The sequence below is a fragment of the Cucurbita pepo genome, chromosome LG02, assembly GCF_002806865.2.
Source record: "Cucurbita pepo subsp. pepo cultivar mu-cu-16 chromosome LG02, ASM280686v2, whole genome shotgun sequence".
NCBI classification, from domain to species: Eukaryota; Viridiplantae; Streptophyta; class Magnoliopsida; order Cucurbitales; family Cucurbitaceae; genus Cucurbita; species Cucurbita pepo.
The window spans coordinates 6,968,369-6,984,213 of record NC_036639.1 but is presented as its reverse complement, the minus strand read 5'-3'; the positions used below and the strand labels follow the sequence as shown (position 1 = coordinate 6,984,213).

At 33.9% G+C, this 15,845-nt stretch overlaps 1 protein-coding gene across 3 annotated transcripts; it reads left to right on the top strand.

Annotated features, from left to right (window-relative positions):
- The first annotated feature begins 3,086 nt into the window (after nt 1-3,086).
- LOC111787553 (hydroxypyruvate reductase) lies at nt 3,087-14,214 on the top strand. 3 transcript variants are annotated; one of them, XM_023667557.1, is made up of 11 exons: nt 3,087-3,216; nt 4,087-4,141; nt 5,597-5,724; nt 7,224-7,368; nt 7,472-7,599; nt 10,153-10,224; nt 12,010-12,127; nt 12,204-12,310; nt 12,748-12,789; nt 12,898-13,110; nt 13,891-14,214. In XM_023667557.1, exons 3-11 carry the CDS (start codon nt 5,605-5,607, stop codon nt 13,957-13,959), a joined length of 1,014 nt encoding a protein of 337 aa, XP_023523325.1. In that variant the 5' UTR covers nt 3,087-3,216; nt 4,087-4,141; nt 5,597-5,604; the 3' UTR covers nt 13,960-14,214. The 3 variants fall into 3 exon arrangements, with proteins under 3 accessions (XP_023523325.1, XP_023523324.1, XP_023523326.1); XM_023667556.1 differs by having other exon boundaries at nt 4,006-4,141; XM_023667558.1 differs by lacking the exon at nt 4,087-4,141.
- Nucleotides 14,215-15,845: the final 1,631 nt, after the last annotated feature.

Here is a 15,845-nt window from a genome sequence, read left to right as displayed (position 1 = left end):
CTAGGGACAGTGGCCCAGCGGTGTGCGAACTAGCTGGTGAGCCCATACTCGCACGTATGGGCTGCGTGTAGAGTATATGGTACACGTCCACGATTACCTGTTAAGATTACACCGGAGGGAAAACGAAACGAAACGAAACGAAAGATAGGTCCCATCATTTCATTGCATGTGATTGTTGCATTTAACCCCAATAGTGGGGTCACTTACTGAGTATTTCTTTAAATACTCAAGTCATGTGCTACTACATTTTTCAGGTTAAGGCAAGACATTCCTGTACGGCTGACGACGGCATCGCAACTCGAGATCATGACACATGCATAGGATAGTGGTATTTATTTTCTTAGACTTAGGATAGAATAGGATGTTTTAAACTTAAACGCTTATTTATTTTATTTCGGGCTTTTGTTGTGTCGTTTTAAAGATATTTTCGAAACACGTAAGTCCATGGCTGTGTTTTTAAGATAAAGGTTATGTTTTATGGAATTTAAATGAAGTCTTCCGCATTTAATGTTTATGGTATGTATACAATAGCGACCTTAAATTAAGTAGAAAATTTCGGGTCATTACAGTACTATAGATCATTTTGACTATATACTTAAACTTGATCGACTCTTATGTCTCTACATATCGTTCAAGTAATCATACTATAGCCAGAGTGTTCTTAGTTTATTGGATTTAGAATCATACTTTAGCCAGAGTGTTCTTAGTTTATTGGATTTAGATTGATGATCCTAAAATTCACCTTATTCCATAACAATATAAACATCAATAATTACTTTATTAAAAATAGAATATGTTTTGTTTCCAAACTATGAGTTTTAGGACATAAAATTCAACACTGGCATTGTTCCCTTCTTAAATCGATGTGAGACCCCAAATCTACCCCTTACAGATATTCTAGTGTGGTTTCTACACTCTTATAAATAATGTTTCATTATCCTCCCGAACCCACGTGTGATCTCACACTAAACTAATTAGAAAAAGAATAGGATTCAATTAAGATATCAAATTTACTAATTTAATTTTCTAAATATAAACATTATAGTCAAATATGTATGAAAAATATAAGTTAATTAGGAAATTATCTAAATTCTAAATAACCTAATAAATCTTTTTCAGAGTAAGTAGAGGGGCAGAACTGAGTGGTTATGCAAAATCTTAGGTCAAAAAGTTTCTAGTATGCTGAGCACCCTGGGATCGTGAGCGACCATCAGAGATCTAGGTGCACTTCGAGATTTGGCTTAGCCACGAGGAGCTAACCCTGAACGATCTGGAATTGTTTGTTGTGACCTAGTCCACTAGACGCCTTAGAACAAAATATATCTCCATGACATCCAAGGTGGTCTACGCGAGTAGACGATATAAAGAGCTACCACTATATGTATAATAATCCACCTTGAGAGGGGACGCAAGACCACCTAAGTGGGTGATATGAGAAATTTTTATTGTGCGTACGATAACCCCCTTCAGAGTGGACGAGAGACTACATAAGTAGGTTGCATAAGAAATCACTATTGTGTGTATGTAAACCACCTTGAGAAGGGACGGTGGATTACACAAGTAGTTGATTAAGAATATATTATTGTGTAGAATAAACTTGTCTGAGAGTGGACAAGAGGCTATATAAGTAGTATATTGAGGAGCTATTACTGTGTGTGGAGGAAAACCCACTCTGAGAGGAATTGAGGGACTACACAAATAGATTAGCTCGTGATAGACACCATCGTGGTGTGAGGTAACATTTAGGAGATACCTGAACTAGACGAATTTCTTTAAACCATATGACAAGCCCGTGGAAACATATTAAGTTACGGATGTGATGAGAGCCTACACGTGGGCTGTTTACTGAGTATTTTATACTCACCCCTCTTCCCTTATCTTTTTCAGGTATTGTCAAGGTGGGGAGGTGCTCGAGAGTTGTGCTTTCAAAGTGGAATGTCGACCCGGGACGTTGATGTGATTTTGTATTTCGTTTTGGGTTGTCGTTTATTTTGATTTTTTTTGCACTCGTTCTTTGTAAATAATTGAAGCAATACTTGTTTTGTATCCTATTGTTTTAGATTTTGTCAATGATATTGTTTGATTTTAAATTACACGCAATTTTACTGTATTTTTATTTGTTTGTTTTTATTTTATCTTTATTCTTTTTACTTCTGTTTTCTTCTTTTGATCGTGGTCCTATTTCTCGAAGCATAAAAAATCGGGTCGTGACAAAGGAATTAGAGTAAGTGTTAATAGAAGAGATGTAAGGCCTACTCCACGTTTTCGGAGGGTCTATGAAAGACGTTGGGTACTCCGCTCATATTCGATACGAGCTTTCATCCATAGATGGATGCACATTAGACTAGTCATATTGAACGACATAGCAACCTAAGAAAGGGAAATATACATGAGGATGTCCTACTCCGGAATTCGGGAATAAGCTAAGCAACTTTCAACAACCAAAGTTTTTAAGGAGGGGAGAATTTATAACACGTATCTCCGAATGAGAATTAATTTTTTAATTTTATTTTAAAAATTCTAATTTACAAGATTTTATTGAGACTCTTGTAAGCTGGATTTCAAGATGAGGATGTGAAGCAAACAATTGCTAAAGAAAAAATAATTTCACTCGGGGTACATAGTCCGAGTTGGGTTGGGTTGAAGGATTTTTTTTACCCAACCCAAAAATTTTCACAACCGAACCCAATCCATCCCTCCATTTTCGAGTTGGGTTGTTTTATCCACAATTTAGTTATAGTAATTCCGAATTACCACTCTAACATATCGGTGAGTATGCTAAATATCTATATGTATTTTATAAGTTTTGTTGGGTTTGAGGGTATTCAAAATTTTTATCCAATGAATTCAAAATCAAACCCAGTCAATTCGGGTTCAAGAAAAATAACCCAACCCATGCCGACACAAAATACTAACTCAACTCAACCTCTATAATTTGGATTGGATTGGTCTGAGTTACCGGGTTGGAAGGAAGAAAAAAGAAAAAGCTGAATTTAAGAAAAACAAAATTTGATATAAATATTGGAATTTGATTTTAGCATTTCTTGTGTTTAATTTAAAAGTGGGATTTTAATTTTCGATTTTTCTGTTGGAATTCTAATATCGAATCACCTGAAATATCCTTCGACCGTTTGGAAAGTCGTATTTGATAGGCAGATTATAAGAGGAGTCGGACTGTTCTTGATTGGAAGCAAAAGAGAATCAGCCTCGCATCTGGTACGCACCGATTTTCTGCAATTCCCTCTTTATTCCCATTTTCCTTTTTAAATTTCATTTCTATCTCATTCATCTTGCAGCATTTAGTATATATGTCAGTAGAGATTTGGTGAATTGCTGTTATGTTTTCGCGTAATTTCATCTCTATGAATGTATTTTCTTTGAGAATATGGTAGCAGTCAGTTGAATGTTCCTTTTAGTTTCTAGAACAAACACTACACCATCTTAAAGACTTCACAAAAGCTAAAATAACTATGTCTTCAGCTCCATATGTTAAAAATGATCTATTAGACCATCGTTAACATCTTCTAGTTTAGCAACCGCATCAGTTGAAGCAGAAGACGAACCGAAAGCTTGGCAAACAAACAGAAAAACATCGCAAACAGCTGCAGAACTCAAATGAATAACTTTACTTTTAATGCCCACACCAGCTTATAAACCTAGGTATTTACAGCAATGGCATCACCTGGATCTTACCTTACTAGCCTCATATTTGTCAACAAAATATTTCCACATTTTTATTGCCCTTGTGTGAGAATCCCACATTAGTTGGGGAGGAGAACGAAACATTTTATAAGGGTGTGGAAACCTTTCCCTAGCAGACAGTGTTTAAAGCCTTGAGGGGAAGCCCGAAAGGGAAAGCCCAAAAAGGACAATATCTGCTAGCGGTGGGCTTGGGCTGTTACACCTTGTTTTTCGTAATTTCATATGAGTTAATGGAAATCAGTTTCTAAAAAACAAGATAGGATGGAAATTGATAGTTTAACATATCCTTCCATAAATCAACAGGTCTTTGTTAGATTGTTTGCTCAACTTTCAACTGGAATGTTCACAACTCTCACCAGGTATTCTGGTACACTTTCTTTACAGTCTTTCAAGGACAAAGTTCGCCTCCATCATCAGTGCGTGTGGGGAGCTTGTAATTGTAAGTCACTCAAGTAAAGTTATCTCTGTAGGTCTCAACTCAATGTGGGTGTTAGCTCATGAAGAACATGCGAAATAGAAAATCCCATATCAACTAGAAAATAATTTAATTTTTGGTTTAAATTAGAGCTTTAGATCATTGTCACAGTCAAAATTTCAACACATTCATGATGTTCTGGAATGAATATGTGGGGGATGATTAACCAGTTTCGGTTTATGGAGGCTTTGGATTGTTCTCATGGTTATATTTTAGCAAAAATGTTACTCGCACATGAATTGTGAAAGAAATCCTTAAACATATCAATACTATCAAGGTTGACATAGAAATTGGTCACAGATAGATGTAGTAGTTTTGAAGACTTTTGGGACTTGAATTTTTCTTTTCTAGTGGTGTACTTTGTCCAGAAGACTTACGTAGTCATATGATGATTTTGATAATTTATGCCAACATATGTCCTTTTTTGATAAATCCATTTTGCTTGCGGGGATTCTTCATCTCCCCTATATTTTTCTTTGTTCCTTTATGCAAGTTTTATTGGGTTTAATATACTGTTGTTCTTAACAAGAAACAAAACTCTTCATTAATGATTGAAAAACTGTAAGAGTACAAGTCAAAATTTGCAAAGTGAAGACGGATAGATGGCAATAAAGCATAGTGGAATATGAAGAAAAGAATTGTAAGAAAATACATTGTACCCAATGATTTGGAAAACCTACGACGAATGTTGGATTTTTAGTTAAGCCAAAGGCTTAAGCGGATGGGTTATGGTAAATTTAGTTATATCAACACTTAACACTCTCCTCACTTGTGGGTTTAAAAGTTTGTAAATGGCCCAAACAATGGAAATCACTATTAGTAACTAGGAAATGTCTTTTACAGAGATTTGAACACAAAACCTCATGCTCTGATATCATGATAAATCATCAATCAACCCAAAGACTTAAACGGATGGATTATGGTAAACTTAATTATATGACACTTGAACAAAAATTAATCGTCGAAGAACTTAGACAAAGAACACTCAGAAGCTTTCATTTATTAAAGAATTTTAAATTTCATATGTTAAGGAAAAAAAGACTTGTCTAACAGTGCAGAAAAAACCTTTTCCCACCCTTTTTCGTGGATACAAAATGAAGCTAATGTCGTTGTTGAGAAAAATGATAACAAAAAAACTGAGGAGTTGCATGAAGGCCCTCCTACCGGTTTGAATCATAAAAAGGGCGTAATTACAAAAGAAGTAGTTTTATTGTGGAAATTACTAACAAACCCAAAGACAAAAGCCAGTTAGCTCTAATATGTTCATGCGTGGTCTGTTTCTGCAGACAGTGAAGCTTAATAGTCATAAAGTTCGCTGCTGTGCTTTCCGTTTCTTTTGGTGTGGCGTTATAAGTTACAATGATGATTGTTTTTCTCTATCCATTAACTTTTAGCTGATGTGCAATGCATTTCTCTCAGTGTGGAAGATGGAAAAAACACATGAGGATAGCAGCAAAGGTTTAACCCGTGTTCTCTTTTGTGGGTCTCAATTTGCTAGTTCTCATAATTATACTAAAGAATACTTGCAGAAGTATCCGTTCATTCAGGTAACTTGAAGAATTTTTCATTGTATACTTTTTCTTTCTTTCTTTGTGAATAATAGAGCTTCAGGTAAAAATCAACCGATATTTAACAAACTCATTTTTGGATTTTGAATCTGCTCTTCAAACAGTTTATTAGCTTTAGCGATGTTCCAGTGTTTTAGAAATTGAACTCCAATGCAGCAAGTTTTTTGTAACCTTCTTTAGATGATTTTGTTTTGGATAATCGTAGTGTTTGAGATAGATTGGATATATACCTTTTACAAATCTCTCTGTAGATGATTTGTTTGTTTTTTTTGTTTTTCTTGTAATTATAGTGTTTGAACATTTCTCTTGAACCTTTTTTTTTATTCTTTGTATAAGAAGATGTTGGCTTGTTTCAAAAGCTATTTTCATTTTTCAAAATGTTTATTGATTTATTTTTTAAAATTATATATATTTTAATTCTTAATTTTATTTTGAACTCATTTATAAGAAGTGTAATTGAACCTTTGGTAATATGTTATTTTAGAAGAGTATACAATTTTATGGCTTTGTGGGCCCTTAAGATTCAAATATCTGTGTAATTACTCTTTCTCTCTCTCTCTGATATCTGAACCAATGGGAAACCCTTAGTGCAACTCTTTGGTCCTCTTGTACTTATCAAGTTCTTAATGGAAAATGCTNTTTTTTTTTTTTTTTTTTGAAAAAGAGTTCATTTTGAAAATACTTGAATTTTTTTTAAATAGTTATTCAAAAAATGTTTTCATAAGATGTATCTTCTATAAAAAAGAGAACTATTTTCAAATCGATTCTCTTACAAGCCCTCNTTTTTTTTTTTTTTTTTTTTTTTTTTTTTTTTTTTTTTTTTTTTTTTTTTTTTTGGTATATCTTACTTGTTTTTGTGTAGAAAATCATTTTGATATGTAGTTGCACCCAGATTGTATATCATATTGTTCACTTATCATACAATATATGTGGAAAGGTTTGAATATTAGATTGAAAGTGTGAGTGAAAATACACGAGCTTAATATCAGATTGTATACCATTTTAGTTTTTAGAATTGAAAAGAAAGGACCTAGTTGCACCAACATTTAGATGATGAGATAATTAGATTTATTATGGTTTTAGTTCAATTCTACAAACTAAATAGTTAATATAAATGTTGGTGAGTGAAAATACACGAGCTTAATATCAGATTGTATACCATTTTAGTTTTTAGAATTGAAAAGAAAGGACCTAGTTGCACCAACATTTAGATGATGAGATAATTAGATTTATTATGGTTTTAGTTCAATTCTACAAACTAAATAGTTAATATAAATGTTGGTGAGTGAAAATACACGAGCTTAATATCAGATTGTATACCATTTTAGTTTTTAGAATTGAAAAGAAAAGACCTAGTTGCACCAACATTTAGATGATGAGATAATTAGATTTATTATAATGTATGTATTATAATTTGTAGATATGTGAATGCTGCCCTAATCTTTTGTTAATCAGGTTCATTTATTTAAAATTTGTAGCTTGATGTCGTTCCAATGGTGGATGTACCTAAAGTTATAACCAACTACCACATGTGTATTCCTAAAATGATGAAATTTGATTTTGATTTGATATCTCGCGCAAGCCAGATGAAACTCATAGTGCAGTACGGCGTTGGCCTTGAAGGTTGTTACCATGTTCTTTACTTTCAACGTGTATTTTTGCCTTTTCTTTTCTTTTCTTTTTTTCCTTTTAAAGAAATATATATTTTTGAACTTAATAATTGAAGGTGTGGACATTGATGCTGCCACAAAGTTTGGGATCAAAGTTGCCAGGATACCGAGTGGGGTAACTGGAAATGCAATGTCATGCGCAGAAATGGCTATATACCTGATTTTAGGGCTTCTTCGGAGGCAGGTAAAACTAAATTTATCCCCGTACATTGCTTTTCCTTGATGTTATTAGTTAGAGTCTGGGGGAATTGCTTGGTGTAATGTGAAAAGCCCTTGTATTTTTGTCATTAACCTCAACTTCTCTCAAAGCATGTCAATAAACTGTATAAACTGTTTCTCATTTATTCATTTTGTTATAAGCTAAGTTATAGTTATAGTCTGCTATTTAGAGAGGAATCGGATGAGCGCCATTTTTGAAGATGGGAATGATAAATGATGATAAGTCCAAACAGAGCTCATCAAAGTTGAATTCAAGTATTTTTAGGAATCCTTTCGATGTGGAGTACGGGGGTGGAAGGATTAGAAGTGAGGAAAAGGGGAGATTTGTGGTTTCTATCTTGTCCAATTAGTTTTGGCTTGGATGGGCAAGCTGAACATCTGATATCAAAAAGATGTGGTGATTAGGTACCTTAAGCTATTTAGTCAATACCCTTTGTATATTTTTTCTCTTCCACTATAGAAGTATGGTTTTTCATTAAAAAGAAAAAGAAAAAAAAAGATTATATACTTTGATTGGAGAAATCCTTGTATAAGAGAGGACGAGGGAGATATACTTTAGAAGGATTTCATGGATTTTGTAAAAAATTTGCCAAGAAGTTCAGCTCTGTCAAAGCATAGTAAAGGGGAAAACTTTAATCCCTTGGGCATGTTTGGTGGACAGTGTGTCTGGAGGAGTAAAGATTGGGGAAGAAAGTTAAAAGGCCTTGGAAAGATATTCAGAACAAACATATATTCTTTTGCATACTACCTTTCTGATAATCGTAAATCCTTCTAGATAACCAACCAATTTATTCCAAGGAATATACAAGAGACCAAAAAATTATCCGAATTAGAATTAGTAGTTATTGAAGAGATGAATGCTCTTAAACAAAATTGCACATGAATCATAGTAGAACTACTGAAAGATAAGTAATCAGTAGGGTGTAAATAAGTGTTCAATATAGAGTGCAAAGATGACGGCAACATTGAACTTTACAAGGCTAGATTAGTTGCTTAAGGCTTTAGACCTATGAAATTGATTATCAAAAACCATTTGCTTCTTTTGCTAAGATTGATTCGCTAGAGTGAGCTTATCTATTGTTGTTAATTCGGAGTGCCCACTTGATCCGCTTGATCTCAAAGTGCATTCTTCAATGGTGATCTTGAAGAGGAGATATTTGCAAACTTATCAACAGGTTTTGAAGTGGATCTTGGAGTCAAAAAAGTATGCATGCTAGATAAATCTCTGTATAGCCTTAACAGTTTCCTATGCATGGTTTGAACGTTCTGGGAAAGCAATTACAAGCTATGGTTTTCTTTAGAATCCAACCAATCATATCATTTTCATAAACACACTGGAAATTACAAGATGGTTGTTTTCATATTGTATGTTGAGGAAATCATTCTTATAGGAGGTAGTGATGGGGTTGGATTGAATAGTTTGAAGAAAAAACTAGCGAATGAAATCCAAATCAAAGACTTGAGTTTTGAAGTATTTCCTAGATGAAATTTTCGAGGTGAATAAAAGATATCCTTGTTAATCAAAGGAAATATATTATTGACTTGCTTAAAGAGATAGATTTGCTAGGTCGTAGGACAACATAAACTCCTATCGATTCAAATTAAAAATTGCTAGGTGTAGAAGGAAGAGGTAAAAGATAAGGAAAGATACCAAAGACTTGTGGGAATACTTATTTACTTATCTCACACTCGTTAGGATATTACTATAGTTAGTACAGTAAGCTAATTCATGCATGTGCTACTTTGAGGCAATTTACATGATCCTAAGATATTTGCAAGGAACTCCTGAAAGGGCATACTTTCTAACCAACATGATCACTTACATGTTGAAATTTACACGAATGTTGATTAGGCAGGCAGCACCACAAAATAACGATCTACTTCTAGTTATTGCTCTTTTGTAGGAGGGAANAAAAAAAAAAAAAAAAAAAGTCGTAGTTAGATGTAGGTTGCCGTAGAATTCAAGCTTTCATCTCATGACATTAGTGAAGGTATTTGGATAAAAAAGACTAGTGGAAGAATTGAAATTTTTCCAGATGACATCTATGCGTGTTTATTGTGATAATAAGACAGCCATCTTAATAGCTCACAATCCAATCCTCCATGATAGAACAAAACATATCCAAGTTGATAAACACTTTATAAACAGTAAGATTGATATTGGAGTGATATGTATTCCGTATCTTCCTACAACGGAGCAATTGCTGATGTGTTAACTAAAGGACTTCCAAAGTGACAATTTGCAAAGTTCATTGACAAGTTAACAATGGAAGATATCTTCAAACCAGCTTGAGGGGGAGTGTTGGTTTACGTTTTTGATATTTTCTTTAATTATATTTATATATTTACTAGCAGTGATTAGATTGTAACTATTTGTGTAAATTTTTTCCCTTTATGTATTAGGTATTTCTTCTGCTTAAAAAAGGTCTCACCCTTGTATCTATTGTGAATATGAAAGAATAGACAATTATTCTGTTCAATTCAAATGGATATTTTACCGTATGTTATGCATTTTCAGAAAGAGATGCAGATTGCAATTGACCAAAGAAGGCTTGGAGAGCCAACTGGGGATACACTCCTTGGAAAAACAGTAACTCTCTCTCTCTCACTCTTTGCACAGTCAGAGAAGCTACAATTTCAGAAATTTGCTAAATAATCTAAAATGATCAGTGGTAGAGCCTTTATGCTGTTACGATTGGGAAACCAAAGTCTTTATACTTATGGCCTAGGTGTAGGATATCGAAAGTATGTTACAATGATTAGTCACACAACCAAATAAACTAATCAAGCTGACTGACTGGCTACGTAGCCCAAACTAACTCATTAACTAAATTATAGAATAATCACAATGATACTCCTAATAATTTTACATCAATTCACCTTCACAACAATAGAAGGAAAACTCAATGATACTGCAAATAAGCTTACATTGATTCATTTAAATTTGGATAACCCAACTTGTAACTACATTGTATAGGTAGGTCACTTAGTTCCCAAATTCTCTAATGATGCTAATCATATATTTTTATCGATAATAAACCATTTACTCTGTAGCTAAAATATTTATAACTCCTCAAAAACATTATAGTGCAAGTAAAAAATATTAGCCATACGAGTTAAAGAGCAAACAGAACCAAAATATATGTACGTACAAGATGGCACACAACTACTAGAAATAATTATAGGTGATGGTCTGTGCAATAGGCTCGTCTATGTGAAATTCAAGTGCTGCCTAATAGGAAAAATAGGGGAAATAATGAGCTGATAAGCCGAGTGAGTGATATTTATACATAGAATTTGTTTGAAGGAAAACAAAAATTACATGTTAAGAGGATACTACAACTTTTAAGAATGATGAAACATTTTTTCTGAAACAATGGTTCAATATGCTTATAACCATGAATTTAGATGAACATATATGTTTAAAATTATATATTTCAAGAAATATTTCGTACAGCCAGAAAGTTCCTCCTTGAATTGCAATTTTGAATGTTTTTACTTTTTTATGAACAAATTGTTGGAAGTATTATGTATTTATTAGTGACAAGGTTGTATAATGTATGAAAAAATGCTTTTTAAGTAGATGGAGAAATCAAAGAAGATACGTATTCTTGTTGAAAAGAGAATTGGGCAATTTGAAAGGAATTATGGAGTTTCGTTTTACTTTACGAGAAAGGAAAAAAAACGTTTGATAGGCTTTATTGAGTGATTTTTGCAGGAGAGCGAGATGATTGGAAAACTGCTTTGAGTTAAGATTTCATGCTAAGTTTAGGAGCTATTTCATGTTTTCTTAAGAAGCAGTAAACCTTTTAGTTGAAAAAGATTCTTGAAGAGTTATACACTTTGATCTTGAAGAAGTCACTGTCATTTATTGTATTACAATTCAACAATCAAGTTTTCAGAAAAACCTTTTTTGACACAAATATCTTTACTTCAAAAAACCATGCAAATGAGGGGGTTGTTAAACTGAGGTATTAACTACTACAAAATGAAAATAAAATTGTTGATGTTTTTAACAATTTTCTGCATTTCAGAATTTCACAGGGCAGCCTTTGACTTGAAGTTTTTACTATTGTAAACTTTATTTAAAGGGAGTGATTTTCGAACCATCTGATTAAGTGAAATTATCCTCGTCAATAGCCTTCTCCAGTCGGTCAACATGAATTGTCCCACCCACAGGAACTAGTCACTGACTTTCTATGAATTATAATGCATTGCCAATCTAATTATAACTCAGTGGTTAAGTCATACTTATTTTCTTCAAGAAGTTGTATTTGTTTGAATCCTCCCCTCCCACCTAGACAGTTTGATCTAATATTCTCGGACACAATTTTCTTTGTCAGTTTTTAAGAGACGTAATTTTCTACCTTTTTAGGTTTTCATCATGGGCTTCGGGAACATTGGTCTGGAATTGGCAAAGCGCTTGCGCCCATTTGGTGTAAGAATTATTGCTACAAAACGAAGTTGGGCGCAAAATTCTAGCCAGTTGAATGGTAATAAAAGCGACCAGAAGATGATACTTTTAATGTTTAATCTCTTACTCATTGGTGTCCATACTATTTCATAAAGGTGCAAGTGATGATCTTGTTGATGAGAAAGGTGCTCACGAGGATATTCACAAGTTCGCGAGCATTGCAGACATCGTTGTTTGTTGCTTGTGTCTTAATAGAGAAACTGTAAGACTGCCCCCTTGGTTACTTTCTTCTTGCCTCTTCAGCAATGATCATTGCAGATTATGTTTTATGTATCACTAAAAATAGATTGTCAATCTTCTTAATTTTGTTGCCTATCCCTGTTGATTGAATACGCATAGCTACAATTCTAAAAGCCTTCTGTTGACAATGCCACTGAACTTCAAAAAATATCTTAAACTTTTTATTTGCTTCAAGTTTCGTTACTGCAAGTTTGTGTTCTCTACTTTGTTGTTTTGCTGAACTAAACCATTGTGAGAAGTGAAGTAGTTTCTTGGAAAGTCGATTTTCTAGCAGTGTTACTTCAGTCATTACTGTTCAGAAGGATCATTCAGAAGCCCAAATAATTCGATTCGGAGTCAAGACACTAAGATTTAAGGTGTGACTTATTCTCTGAACATGACTTGTGATTTTACTTTCAGGTCGGCATCGTGAACGAGTCGTTCTTATCTTCCATGAAAAAGGTTTGTGGTTCTAGTAGTAAACTGAATAAAGTATTGAAAAATATCGTTGGAATTTTTGCTTTATATTTCTTTCCTATGCTTTGTGCTTTAATTTAATGTCAATTACAGGGTTCACTTTTGGTAAATGTTGCTAGAGGTGGTCTCCTGAATTACCAGTCCACTTTACATTCCCTTGAGTCTGGTCACTTAGGAGGCTTGGGCATTGATGTTGCTTGGACTGAGCCATTTGACCCCAATGATCCAATTTTGAAGTTCAATAATGTGATCATCACTCCTCATGTTGCTGGAGTTACCGAACACTCTTATCGGTCCATGGCTAAGGTATTCTATTGGTATTGTTTTCTTAATTTCATGGCGACATTGGTTCTGTTTATCGTCTCTTCCATAATGCAGTATTTAAGCCTTTCCATGAGATCCCTGTAGTTAATATATAAAGCAGAAGTAGTACTTGATTCTGTTTGTCACTGATAAATTTTAATTGTGTGACAATGATAACTTGATTGAAAAAACAAATCAATATATAAACAATGAAACTAAAATGTTGAAAAGATTAGAGACAAAATTGAAAACTTTTTCAAACATTAAGGACTAAATTATAGATATAACCTAGAGTAAATATATATTATAGCATAAAAACATCCAATATATCTTTTATTGTTTAGAATTTTGTAAGTTTTCGAGGAAATGGTTTTATTAATTCAGACCTGTTAGTTCCGTTTAATAATGATGGGAATTCAATGTGATATTTTGGTGAACTGTTCAAGGTCAAGGTTTTGGTTTTAAGAAATGGGTGAAATATCACATAATGGTATCTTAAACTCCGATACTGATACAAGTTGTCATCTCTTATATACCAAATTTCTAATTTCATAGTCATTAGGTCGTAACCATAACAGCTCATTATTGGCTTTTACAAGACTTTATAGATTGTATCAGTATTTTTTTTTATTATTTTTATTTTTTTATTATTTTTATGAAGACGATACGGTCACGAATGGTGAATGTCGTTGGAAACCTTGGTTTTGCGATTCATTAGCCTTCTGAGTTATACTCATATAATCAATTAACAGAGAATTGATATGTCTCTGCAATGAACTGCAGGTTATAGGGGATGTTGCCCTTCAACTTCATGCTGGATCTCCCTTGACAGGGATAGAGTTTGCCAATTAATCCGTTTGACCTGGACAGCCAGTTTAGAATAAAAAAAACGCTCGTCCCTCAGAATTATTGTCTTCTAATTACAAAACTAATAAAATGGTCTGAAACTCTATTCCCATTAAGTTATCAAATATGTTGTTTATGTACATATACCGATATTGGGGAGGAGCTACGGATCGCCTTTGTGTGATGGTAGCTCCTAGCCCGATCGCGCAATGCCTGCCAAAGACTTGCATTGTCACTTAGAAATGAAGTTGTGTTATCATCTCTGTTGTTTTTTTCCTTGTCTTTCTTTGCTTTCCAGGTTGTGCAGAGAATTCTAGTTTATATGTTTGGTTCTGGATTGTTGCGAGATAATGAAAGAACAACAGGGTACTTGGGGTTCGTTTAAGTTGACATTCAGTGAGTGTACTAATAGGGGTATCTTAATATGATAAGTGTTGGTAAGAAAGTAAGAGACTCTACTCTAAACCTAAACTACTTGAAAGCATCGACTTTTGAATTAGACCTCGGTGAGCAGGATCGACGACTTTTTTTGTGATTCTTGTGAAGCAAAAGTAAGAGACTCTACTCTAAACCTAAACTACTTGAAAGCATCGACTTTTGAATTAGACCTCGGTGAGCAGGATCGACGACTTTTTTTGTGATTCTTGTGAAGCAAAAGTAAGAGACTCTACTCTAAACCTAAACTACTTGAAAGCATCGACTTTTGAATTAGACCTCGGTGAGCAGGATCGACGACTTTTTTTGTGATTCTTGTGAAGCAAAAGTAAGAGACTCTACTCTAAACCTAAACTACTTGAAAGCATCGACTTTTGAATTAGACCTCGGTGAGCAGGATCGACGACTTTTTTTGTGATTCTTGTGAAGCAAAAGTAAGAGACTCTACTCTAAACCTAAACTACTTGAAAGCATCGACTTTTGAATTAGACCTCGGTGAGCAGGATCAAGATCAAATACACATCAACTTAGAAAATTTAGTGATTTTGACTTGGGCCAAGAAGGTAAGTGGACTTATTGTTAAAATGCCTTCGAATTTGGTTGGATCATTTCAGTGATGTATGAATGACACATACCAACTTGTGACCCATTTACATGTTTTTTAATGTTATGCTCATGTTTTTTAATGTTATGCTCTGATTATGTGATGTTTATCGTGATTATGTAATGATATGTACTTCTAGTATGCTAGCCCATATATGTTTATGATATATTCATGTTTAGCCTATAAGACATTGATGAGCCATCTATGATAATGATGAAAGATATGTCATGTATACATATGCACTTCTCATAGGGGAGTAATGTTACGAGAAGTAATGGAAGTATGATGTGCATCATAACCATATGCCATGATTTGAAAATGTGGAATCTCATGCATGTTGTGTGTCACAAGCACGGGATATTTCTCCAATATTTTATGTACTGACACGTACACCATGATTTGATACAAGTTTATTTCTTTCCGTGGCTTCCAGCAGTGTGAGCGTGAGCTAGTCCGTAGTCATGTCTATGGAGTACATATATTAGCCAAGCTAATTGATTCATGTGTGCGTGCTTGAACCATGTGTAGAAAAGTACTATGTATCCAATTCTACTCGGAAAAGAAAGTAGAACCCAAGAACAATCATGAAAAGATAGGTCCTACTATGAACCAAGATTGGTTATGATTGCATTTTCGGCCCCAACAATGAGGCCACTTACCGATTATTTTTAAATACTCAAACCAGGTTTACTATTTTTTTTAAGTTGGCTCTCATGTATGGATGATGACATTAGTTGAGGAGGTCGTGGAAGTTACGATAGTTGGGTTTCTGCATTCAAGTCATAGTCCTTAAGATAGGAAAATAGCATCTTGACGAGACATGTTATTTTTTTTCAATTTTCATCTAGGTTAG

What these genes read in the sequence shown, in the direction of transcription:
- LOC111787553 (XM_023667556.1), top strand. Translation starts at nt 4,042, where the DNA reads ATGTTCACAACTCTCACCAGGTATTCTGGTACACTTTCTTTACAGTCT. An exon ending in CGTGTGGGGAGCTTGTAATT is followed by an intron (nt 4,142 to 5,596) that starts GTAAGTCACTCA and finishes CATTTCTCTCAG; the next exon opens with TGTGGAAGATGGAAAAAACA. An exon ending in TGTGTCTTAATAGAGAAACT is followed by an intron (nt 12,311 to 12,747) that starts GTAAGACTGCCC and finishes TTTTACTTTCAG; the next exon opens with GTCGGCATCGTGAACGAGTC.